The following is a 12,165-nucleotide window of genomic DNA, read 5'->3' as shown; positions in this document are numbered from 1 at the left end:
TGGTCAATTAATAAGCCGATCCAAATAATATTGTATGACAAATGATTGATCTCTGGGCTCCACTTTGGTATTTCATAGCCCTTGCTACTTATGTGTTACAATCAATTCCATTATACCTTAGCTATCAATCCATCGAAAGGGGTAATAAATCTGTTGCATCACATTTTTGCGAAGTTCTTCTGGAGTGGAAATAGGGGAGAGAGAAGGAAACACTGGATAGCGTGGGAAGACATGTGTTTTCCAAAAGAAGAGGGTGGAGTAGGTTTTCGAACACTACATGGAGTAACAAAGACATTATTTAGCAAGTTATGGTGGAGATTTAGAGTTTCAACTGATCCATTGTGGAGCTTAGGTGTGGAATAAATATTGCAAGAAACAACATCCAGTTATAGCTAGGGCGAGAGGTGTTTCACATGTATGAAAAAAGATGGTAGAGATGAGGGTAGAACAGGAGATAGGGTGGCAAATTAAGTCTAAAACTCTAGTTTTTGGTACGATAATTGGACAAGAAAATGAGCGTTTTATCTAACCAATGATATGAATGACGATAAGGAAGAAATAGAGTTACAAATGTGTATCAACAATGGATAATGAGATAAAGAAAAGCTATGTGAGTTGGTGTGAGAAGAGGTAGTGGTTCAAACAATCAAAAGTATAAAGGTGAATGTGAATGTGAGATAAGATGAAGTTGATTAGCCATGGTGGATATTTTTAATGCTAATTTTTTCGATCAAGTCAACTTTTGAAATAGTAATGGATCGCAAACCTAGGCAAGACTGGTTGGAAAACATTTGGATGCGATACCATTAAAATTCATTTTTTTCTACGGAGGGCCGCAAAGGGGAGAATTGCAACGGAGGACAATCTAAGAAAGATGAGGGTCTCATTGGCTTCGAGATGCTACTGTTGTGAGACTTATGTGCAGGAGACCATGTCACCTATTTCTAACAACCTCAATAGCTCAAAAGTTATGGGGATTTTTTGCTACTTGTGCAAATATCTATATGGGAGGACAACTACAACAAACTGTAAAAAAAATGATGGTTCGAACCAGCCTCAACTAAATTGAGATACGTATACAAGGTCATTCCACATCTATTGAATGTGGTAACTATGGAAGAGGAGAAACAACAGAAGGCTTGGAAAAGAAGGCTCATATGAATGTATGCATCAACAAGTACTGGTAGCTGTGCATCGATTGGTGAAAATAAAATATATTTGGATAATACTGCCTTGTGAATGGAATGGAATAATACACATTTTGAAGAATTATAAGTCACAGATTCACTCGAAGACAGTGAGATGGCAACTACAGAAGCAAACATAGATAAAATGCAATACAAATGGTGCAACGGTAACCCTGGAGAAAGCGCATACGCCTTTTGCATAAGAAATAACAATGAGGATTTGATTAAAGTTGAAGCGGGATGTATAGACATTACCACTAGTATGGAGACAGAAACGAATGTTGTGATAATGGCGCTGAGAAAGTGTAGGGAGTTACAATTACAAAATATAATTTTGGAGACTGATTCGATCAATTTAAGAAATTTTATTGTGAAAGATTGGCAGATACCTTGGAAGCTCAGCGATCAGATAGAGGAGATAAGGCGACACACAAGTGATTTACGGTGTATAATTAAACATATTTTCAGGGAAGACAATCAGGTAGCAGACAAACTTGCAAGCATAACATTGGATCAACAGAGCCCAATAAGCGTGAGCTGTTTTACACAACTACCTCGCGATTGCAGAATCTTGGTCAACATCAATAAAGCGCAAATAATTCAAAGCCGTCAATGGGCTAGGCTCGTTGGATTTGGAGTGGCCTAACTCAGGATTTAATAGGAGTGGCTAAGATTTTTTGAGCCAATTTAAGAAAAGAATTTTTTAGCCCAACCTGAATAAGTCTGTTGATTTGTGGGGCTTAAGAAATTTCTACATCAAAGTAAACATGTAAACCCATATACGCAAACTCATTTTGTTAAAGCAGCCAAAAAACACCCCGAATCTTCAGCTACACACAAACAAAATTAATCAAATCAAAATGCATAAACATTAACAAATACACAACTCGGAACGATCCAGAAACAAACTCACCAGTGAATCTTCAAATTAGTCAAATCGCACATTGTTTTCACCATCAAAGAAGATAAAAAGTAAGATCTGAACTGTAGTTGAAGCAACAAATAAACCTAGGGTTTTCAAAACAAAAAAAATGATCGATGAGATGGTGGATAAAAAGGTAAAGGAAGAACAGAGAGCAAAATGTATACTACTGTGTGTGTGAGAGAGAGAAAGAGAGAGGCGAGTGAATTTGAAATTAAAAAGAGGAAGGTGAGAGTGAAGAGACAACGTTCTCACCGTTACATAACAAGCAAATTAGTATTGTTTGACCAAATTTAATTAGTATACAATACATATTAATAAGAGAATTTGCTTGTTATGTAACAGTGAGAACGTTGTCTCTTCACTCTCACGTTCCTCTTTTAATTTCAAATTCATTCACCTCTCTCTTTATCTCTCTCATACACACACAGTAGCATATATTTTCCTTTCAGTTTACCTTTTTCTCCACCATCTCATGATCGATTTTTTTTGTTTTGAAAACCCTAGGTTTGTTTGTTGTTTCAACTACAGTTCAGATCTTACTTTTTATCTTCTTTGATGGTGGAAAAAATGTGCGATTTGACTAATTTGAAAATTCACTGGTGAGTTTGTTTCTGGATTGTTTCAAGTTGTGTATTTGTTAATGTTTGTGCATTTTGATTTGGTTAATTTTGTTTGTGTTTAGCTTGAGATTCTGTGTGTTTTTGGCTGCTTTAACCAAATGTTTTTACATATATGGATTTACATGTTTACTTTGATGTAGAAATTTAATTGTGGTGTGGATTAATAGGGGTAGGCTGATTTGTGGGGCTTGAGTTCTATCTAACAAGAAGTAACATTAACATCATGTAATATTATTTTGTCAATATTTATGATAATATTTTTAAATTATAATTTAATTATTATAAAAAATATAATTTTTTTTTAAAAAAAGTGGGCTGACCCGGCAAACATTTAGCCCATATACTTGTTGGTTGGGCCGACCGTTTTCTAGCCCACACCAAAAATGGGCTAGCTCGGCTTGACCTGTAAAATGTCAAAGCATGTATGGATTAACTCAGATGAGACAAGCTAGCCCAATTGACAGCTCTAGCAGATATCAACATTGAGAATAGAGAAGGGGAGGATAAACATCGACATTCATTAATAAAAAGGGAGGGATACCACAGTTTGAGAGATCACATAAAAGTCATTTACATCGATATATTCAGTCAACATCAGATTTTCCTAAGCTTTGTCAGCTTACAAAAAGGAGTCACCAGCCAAAGGGATTGGTTTGCGCATTTGGTATAAATTCCCCAGCATCTTTTAAACAACATTACCTCTACATCAACAAGAGAAAGAAGATGAGAGGTATCCATTGGAATGAGGAGATAAAGTAGGAAATGGCTTACCTTTGTGAGCTGCTGAGTTTTGCTTTGAGTTGTTTTTGTTGGTCATTTTTGTGGTTCAGTCTGTATAACTTTATTTGGAAATAAAAAGGCCTCTGGCTTAAATTTAACCCAAATAAAATAAAATATAGTAATGATACAAAAATAGGAATTCAAACAACTGCAATAACGCCTCAACCTTAANTCAAACGCTAGCTTAAATTAGTTGGGTTTTGCGTATAAATCCTTAATATCAATTTTATTTCATCTTCACCAATATTTTTTTTATGAGACAAACTAAAGATATTGGTGGTTTTTAACATCGATTATGATTTTCGCCTTTTTTGTCCATTCCACAATCATGAAACTCTATCAACCACATAGATATTGGATAATCAAGTTCACCAAAAACTTAAAGAAAATGAAAAGAAATCACTTGATACCTTTCCTCCTCGAAGATATTGAACTTAGGGTGTGTTTGGTATGGAGAAAAACATTTTATGGAAAATGTTTTTTAATTTTCCATGTTTGGTTGGCTTATGTGTTGGAAAATGTTTTCCAATCAACTCATTTTCGTCAAATTTAAGGAAAATGACTTTCCTTCCAAAATTAAGGAATACATTTTCCAAAATTCTATTTCATCCTATAATTTTTTTACTTACTCTGCCCATATGTTGTACCCGATCCTCTCAATTCAAAAAAAAATTAAAAAATTTCTTTTTCTTTAAATTTCGAATATATTTTTTATCCCTACCACCAACCCCCTCCCTCCCGCGCCCCACACACACAAAACCACCAACAACAAAAAAAAAAAAGTTGCTTTTTAAAATATTTCAAAATTATTTTTAAAAAAATTACGCCATTCCCCCTCAACAAGGCCACCCACTAACCCGCACCCTGTCAATTTTTTTATAAAACGAAAATTGAAAAATATTTTTTATTTTTTTTTCATTTTTACCCCCACCCCTACGCTGCCACCCCCACCAATTTTTTTTTTAAAAAATTATTTTCAAAAAATATTTTCAATTTAAAGTTTTTCATTTTTGCATCACCTTACCCAGCACCACCTCCCGCTTGAGCCACCCTGTCGATTTTATTATTTTTTCAAAAAAAAGATTTTTTTTAAAAGATTTTGAAACGATCATGAAGTCTTGTCCTAGTTTGGATATCGAGGTCGGATTCTAGATCAATTATCTTAAAGAGTATTTTTTTAATCTCAAATAAAAAATAAAAGATATTTTCTAAAAAAAAATTCATTCACCAAACCAAGTACACACTTAATCACCGTTGATTTTTATAAAAATGACACCTTATACACATTTAAGGTTATATATATCAAGTTATAAACATACTTTTCAAAAATAAATTACTTATAGCAGATTATTATCGAGTTATAGCATATCAATTAAAAATATATTTAATTAAAAATAAACTATAAGTAATTATTTAAATACTAATTAATATGTTTAAATATTTATTTTTATTTTTTATAATTAACTTTTATTTTTATTTTTTAAATAATATAAAAAAGAAAGAAAAACTTTTATGTATAAATTGGTAAGTAGCACTAATTGTGGGATTTGAATTAATTTTAATTAATAATAGATAATTAACAAATTAGCACATATTAATGAATTCAAAAAGGATTTAAATTATTCAGTTTCCTTAAAATGCTCAAATTAGTTTAAATCAAATTAAAACATGATTTTTTTTTCTCTTTATCACCTTTTAAAGCTTTTAATATAAATAATAAATTATTATTAATTAAATTTATTAATTAAATTTTACATTTATAGTTACCTTTTAAAAAACAAAATCTAAATAATAGGGATTTGATTTTAATTAATTCCCTATTATACGGTTGCCCAATAACTATCTACCCCCATCTCAACCAATACATACACAAACATCTTCCCCTAATACACTCCATCTCTCCCCAACATGCGAAGATATTTTGATCTTCCCCAAACTCCTGCCTCACTCATCATCTCTTTCCAACACGCAAAGATTTTTTGTTCTTACCCAAATCCCGCCTCACTCATCTTCCCATATCCCTCTCAGATCAGTTCATTCCAAAACTCAAACATTCTCTCAGATCAGTTCCCCATTTAGTTCATATAGAATGTCTAGGAAAGGTAGTGAAATCCCAAGTAAAAGTAAAAGATTGGTCGATGAGTCTGATGACTTTCATGTTCCTTCATTCGATATATTGTCACAAACTCAAACGCAGAAATCAAAGGAAAAAGAGAAGTGTAGTTCAGTTAACTCAAAGATGGAAAAAAACAAAATCAAAGAGGCAAAGGAAAGAGGCAAGAAGAGGAAAGGAAAAGAAATTAGAACATCATCAGAATCCAATTCTGACTTTGCTGAGGATTAAAAAATACAAAATCAAAAAAAAAATAAAAGGCATTGAAATTGATCGATCAACAAAAAAGTTTTCAAAAAAAGCATCAGAGATACAAGCTACAAATAAACCCAAAAAAGTTGATAAAGTCAGTAAAAAGATTATTTCAAATTTTGATTACAATGTGTTGTGTTAGTGTATTTAATTTTTGCTTTTATTTGTCAATAGTATACTACATGAAATTTATATGATTTATGTACGAGTTGAGTTTTTCGTATTTTATATTATAATTATATATGAATATTGAATGATTTAGTGTTGTGTGTTTTGTATATGATATAATTTGAATATATCAGTATATGATTTGATACATAATAAATGTATTAATTTTGTGTATGAAATAATTGGTCATTATCGATACAGGAGTTTATGCATTATGTATTACCATTGTATCATGTATGTATAAAATGATATTCTTGTCCAGTAAAATATGTGTATGAATGATGTATTAATGTTGTGTATCCTATAATTTTGACTATTATAATAAATATTGCAACTGTATATTTTATTTTTTGATTATGATGTATGAATTGAGGTATTCATACTAAATGAGATTAGTTTGTAGTTTAAAAGTCACATATTAATTTTTTTTTTAAATCGACTATGTATTAATATTGTATGAGTTGTGTATGAACTGAGGGATATAATTTGTATGATTTCTGTATGAATTGAATTAAATTTCCATCGAATATGTATTAATATTGTATGAATTTTGTATATAATTTGTATGATTTGTGTATGAATTAATTGAATGTCAATTTAATATAGCATTGTATATATGATTTTTTTTTCTATGAAATTTTATAGTATATAAAAAGTAATAAGTTAGTTTTACAAATTTTATAAGAGAAGAAGGTTCAAACACATTTATCTTTCTGTATCAACATGATTGTGTTCGCTGATTTGTTGACCTTCCTCGGTCAAGATAAGTTTCAGCAATTTTTACAAGAAATCACATTTGGATTTTTTTATGATTTACATAACCTAAAAATCCGATGTCAATTGTTGCGTCATATTTTCCTTCTTGAATCTGAAATTGGCAGGGATGACATGTTCATTATCAATGTAAATGGTACAGAGTTACATTTTGACTTAAAAGAGTTGATCGTTGTAACCGATCTAAAATCTGGACCAATCTCTGATTTTGTTTCCGATCCATCTGTTCCAAATAGATTAATTGCAGAAAATTTCGGAGACTTTAACAAAGTCCCCAAGTCAAATTTTTACCACAAGTTTAAATTGGAAAACTTTTGGAAAGAAGATGACCGTTTATAATCAGTTCATATAATTCATACATACTTCATACACATTTAATATATCATTCACTGTCCTACAAACTACTCCAATTAAACAAACACAATATAATTTCAATACAAAATTAATACAAAAACATATATTCTAATTTCAATAGAAAACTAGAATATTCTTTTTTTTAAAAAAAAGGACTTTCATAAACAATTGATACACGTTTCGTATACTTTTTCATACACTAATAATACAAACTTCAGACTTCAAACACGCTATACGTAACATAACTATTTCATTAAAAAAGAAAGAAATATACAAATTGTTAACAGATAATACAGTTATCAAAAAAATCGAACACATGTAAAAAATATCAAATTAATTAAACTCAACAATTCATAATTAAAAGAAACAAATCATAATTAAAAGCCAACCTAATGAATTTCAATTTCCACCATGTTTAATTAATATTGACATAATGTTCTCCATCAGATCAAATCAAATTGTTTCAAACGCCAAAATTTATCAGGTTACTAAAAAAACGAACTGAAATATGCAGTTATGAAAATAATCGTGAAATTTTGAGAAAAATGACTTCTACGTTGATGCCAATTTGAAAATAATCGTGAAAAATTGGAAAAAGGATGAATTGTAACGATGATGCAAATAGGTTTCAAAATGTCAATCTGAAAATAATCTGCAAATCTGAAAATAATCGTTAAAATTTGGTAGAGTTTTTTAAGGAATTAAATCAAAAAAACTAATATCATTTAAACTAACTAGAGATAATTTTTTGATATCCCTAAAAACGTGTTAATCTAATATTAATTTTTAATTAAAATCCCTTAAAGCGTGCTAGTGTACAGTTTCAAAACGTGCTAACTACATATTTAATGTAATTAATAAAGTATCCCTTAATTAGGTATATTAATTATCCATTTAGTTTATTCCTTTTTTTTATTAATTGTTAATAAAAACTCTTTTTAATAAATTATAATTAACATTATATTTATTAATAAAATTCTATAGATTGAGATACTAAATGTTATACACTGAAATTCAGACTCTAATGCTATAACTTGAGAATATTATTATATAAAATGTTATATACCTAATTTACACTTAATTTTTATCCGGTAATTGACAGTCAGTCACCCTTTGGGTGCCTGTAAATTTTCCTGATATTAGATGTAACTTTTGTTCAAACCAAAAAAATACAAATAAACCTGTGAACTTTTCATTTCAAAAGGCTTTGTTATCTGAAAATATGAACATCAGCGTAGAAGAGAGTATTTTCAAAATACATGCCACCTCAAAAACGCCATAGCAAGAATTGTTTATGCTCTCTCAGTTCCTTCAGGTATACGCATCACCAGGCAATGAAAAGTTCGTTGCACCACATATTTAATTTACATAATATCAAAGGGAAATGAAAAGAAGTAGAAAACGTCAACTGCCCATCAAATTACCAGTTTTTAGAAATTTTCATACCGTAACCGTATTCTTCAAACTAGCAATGAAGCAGAAAGATTTGNGTAATATCAAAGGGAAATGAAAAGAAGTAGAAAACGTCAACTGCCCATCAAATTACCAGTTTTTAGAAATTTTCATACCGTAACCGTATTCTTCAAACTAGCAATGAAGCAGAAAGATTTGGAGACTTAAATTAGCAATGAACAATCGGAGAGGATACACTCCAAGCCATGGTTACAATCAGTTCATTGAGAAAGTTCTGGAGACTAGCTTATCAAACATGAGATTGACGAAATTCAACTGCCTAACTACTATGGTACCAAAATGGAATTTCTATCTCACATTTTAGACCTTTTCAAAGTAAATTACGAGCCTCTGGCAGATTACTCCAGACTAAACTATCTTCGCAATTGATTCATGTCCAACGGCGATCACTTTTTTGAAGTTTTGAAACCTCCAAATCCCATCATAGCTGCAACATCAGGGTCTATTTCAGGTTCCTCTTCTGAGACCTTCTCTTTCTGGATATCAATACAGATCATCAAAGTAACCATCAACAAAACTTTGTTAGAGTAAGCACTGCCGTAGAAAGGGAGAGAGGGGAAGGGATAAAGAATAAGTATGTGACCAAAATTTGAATCATGATATCAGTAATCTCCGAGTCTAATGTCCAAAAGTAAGCTTCACAGAAATATAAACCTTCTTCTCTTTCTTCTTTTCTCGACGTAAACGTTTCCTTTCTTCCTCTTCCTGCTGCTGTTTCAACATTCGCTCATCAAAATCTACAAGCAAAATGAAAGATGGTCATAGCAGTTCAATATGTGCATGCTAGTCCTTATACCTAAGAAAGCAGCTGTGCAATTATTTTTTAATCGGTGACAAACTGAAATGTGATACAGAGGAAAAAGGAAAACCATATCAATCTTCGCTATCACTACATATAAGGTACATACTCAACCTATAAAAATTAAAAGCATTAACCGTTCACTAAGCTGAGGCTTATTATCAATTCCTCTTTTTTTCTAGTTAGATTTCTACCTTGCACAGTAAAGCTTCCTGGATCTTTGCGCTTCTTGAGCGATTCAAATCGTTGTTGGACCTGAGAATCAAGAAATTTGAAGTTATTGAAGGAAAAAAATTGGAGCCAGATATGTTTATCATCTAGAGTCTAAAATAATAAGCAAGGATATTCTGAATCATTCATTGTGCCTATTTATAGCACAACCGTTCACTATTAGATCTTTCATTCGAATTTATACTTCAGAAATTAGTTGGATTCAGCTAAGAAATGGATATCTCACGAGTAAAATTAACTTACCACACAAGACAGTCAAGTCCTTCAGTGATATTGACATTTTCCAAACAAATTTCAACTTTAGTCAAATCCTTCATACTTCCCAACACGCTCTATTAGGGGTTTAATTTACTGATATTACTGAATAAATATTTTTTACACAATCAATGTAATTTAACCAGTTATAACAAGTCCTTTACCCTATTTCCATGTTACCATATTCAGGCTTGCTATAAATAGTTACATGATGTTGTAGGTCACCTTCTCCTAGTGATAAAGAAGTTAAACTCTTTAAGAATGAACACAGGTGTGCGATTATCTAAGGTATTCCAGAATGGAGGGAAGGGAGAAACCCATAAAAAGAAAGAAGCAAGCCTGCAAAAAAGATCATTAATTTGTGCCAGAGAACCCATTCACTGGCCCAAATTATTTATGTATCCAAAACCATAATATAACCATGTTATACGCGAAGACAAGTAACTCCAGAATACAATGCAGACTCTCAAATCTACAGCCTTCTCAAGAAAAAACAATTGCAGACTCAACTTTTCCAAAGGCATGGACAATTTATTCTTTTAAGGGACCATCTCACCATCTCATCCTTACGGAACTAAGCAAATCTACAAACTTGAAAACACGTATCCCTTCAACAGAGGTAGAGTTTCACTAGAAAAACAAAATTCTAAAATCTGTCTTTACAACAAATTGACTGGACATCAGTCACAATGAAGAAAGAATATACCTAGAAATCCTACTTCAATCCCCTTTTTTCATTTCTCAATATCCTAATATTAGTCCAGATATTTCCTTCAGTTATAGCGGGGAGAAATCAACATTTTAAAAAACAAAGTTGACACTCACCCCAAACTCGCCTTTGGGTGAGGCAGCACTAAATGCCCTGAACAACCATGTGAGCTTTAAATCTCTTGAGGCTAATGCTCAATTCATGGGGCATCAGGTCCCATGCACGCTTAATACTGTATGTTCATTTATACCCTGGATTATCACCCTGATGCCCATGTCAGTTTATGTTTCAAATTCTCTTTTTTTCTACAATTTGTAAATATGGTACTTTACAATTAAGAATTCGGTAACTGTACTGTTATTATTGTGCACAAATATTATAATACCAAGGTAGTTAAACCAGCTTCTGAGAAAAGTTTGTTTTGGGTTATACACTTTTAAATTTCTTTTATATTATTCTCTCACAATTTATCTATTTTTAATTTTAACTTTTGTTCTTAAGAACTGAAACTATGCAAGGTCTATTACTAATGAATGATGTTGTTACTTATCAATACAGAATAGAAACAATACTTCCTTGCCAATACATTATATTCAGCCCACCTGCTCTAGAGAGGATCTCTCCACCCGCATAGACATACCCAAAGCTCGTTGATCTGGAAAAAAAACATGCATCAATAAGTATAAAACAATTGAAGCAGTTTTGAGCAAGAAAAAAGGCCAACAGGGGTGAAGTACAGCAATAAGTGAGAAGGTTATAGGTATCAAAATGACATACGCTTCTTCCCGTTGATATGGTCTAAGTAGTTTGCAGAATCCTTCACTACACATTCACATACTGGGCAATAGTATCCAGCCTGCATGGAAACAAATTATTTCATTTATATCTAACAAGAGATAATACTGTACCTTAACAAAGAAACAGAAAATATTAGTGACCACTAAGCAAGAGTAAGGTGGTTTAAGTACGATATGCACAACAAGTTGTAACACAAGTGTTTTCCTTTTATCAAGAACAAAGTTTCTTATCTATGAGAGCATATATTGCAAAAATCTCTAGGGTCCAAATATGACCCGACTACATCTGATTGACAACAAACGATCCGTTAATCCTATATCTGGACCATGTCCTTGCTGCTTGACAACAAGAAGTTGAAATATAATAAATACAGAAGAAAGAAAATTGCATCACTGCAATTAGGAATTAACATGTAAATAAGAACAGTGGAAAGTACCTGCTGACTTAATGGTGCAATTGGAGTAACCACCTGCCAGAAATGAATAACACACAAATGAGAAATTGATGGATACATTGAAAATAGATAAGAAGCACGTGCTGACATTGAATTATTTCAACAAGTTGAATTCAGGAACTACAAGAAAAAGATATTCACAAGCAATAACATTCAAGACACCAGGGAAAAAGAAGAAGCAACAGAGAGGAGATCCAAAGCATGAAAATATATCCTCTTTTGCTCTTCCAATTTGGAGAACAGGGATGGGTTTCGTGAAGATTGATTGGGGGG

General features: G+C 31.8%; 1 protein-coding gene across 1 annotated transcript in view; it reads right to left on the bottom strand.

Annotated features, from left to right (window-relative positions):
• Nucleotides 1–8,690: 8,690 nt before the first annotated feature.
• Nucleotides 8,691–12,165, bottom strand: part of LOC107001373 (zinc finger matrin-type protein 2) — a 6,624-nt gene continuing 3,149 nt past the window's right edge. The window contains exons 5-10 of the mRNA XM_015199463.2: nucleotides 11,875–11,907; nucleotides 11,418–11,496; nucleotides 11,243–11,295; nucleotides 9,640–9,700; nucleotides 9,301–9,383; nucleotides 8,691–9,122 (exon numbers count right to left, since the gene is read on the bottom strand). Coding sequence (XP_015054949.1) covers nucleotides 9,033–9,122; nucleotides 9,301–9,383; nucleotides 9,640–9,700; nucleotides 11,243–11,295; nucleotides 11,418–11,496; nucleotides 11,875–11,907 — 399 coding nt within the window. The 3' untranslated portion in view covers nucleotides 8,691–9,032. The remainder of the gene's footprint in view (nucleotides 9,123–9,300; nucleotides 9,384–9,639; nucleotides 9,701–11,242; nucleotides 11,296–11,417; nucleotides 11,497–11,874; nucleotides 11,908–12,165) is intronic.

This window comes from Solanum pennellii, chromosome 1, assembly GCF_001406875.1.
Source record: "Solanum pennellii chromosome 1, SPENNV200".
Taxonomy (NCBI): Eukaryota; Viridiplantae; Streptophyta; class Magnoliopsida; order Solanales; family Solanaceae; genus Solanum; species Solanum pennellii.
This window is presented reverse-complemented; position numbering and strand designations above follow the sequence as displayed.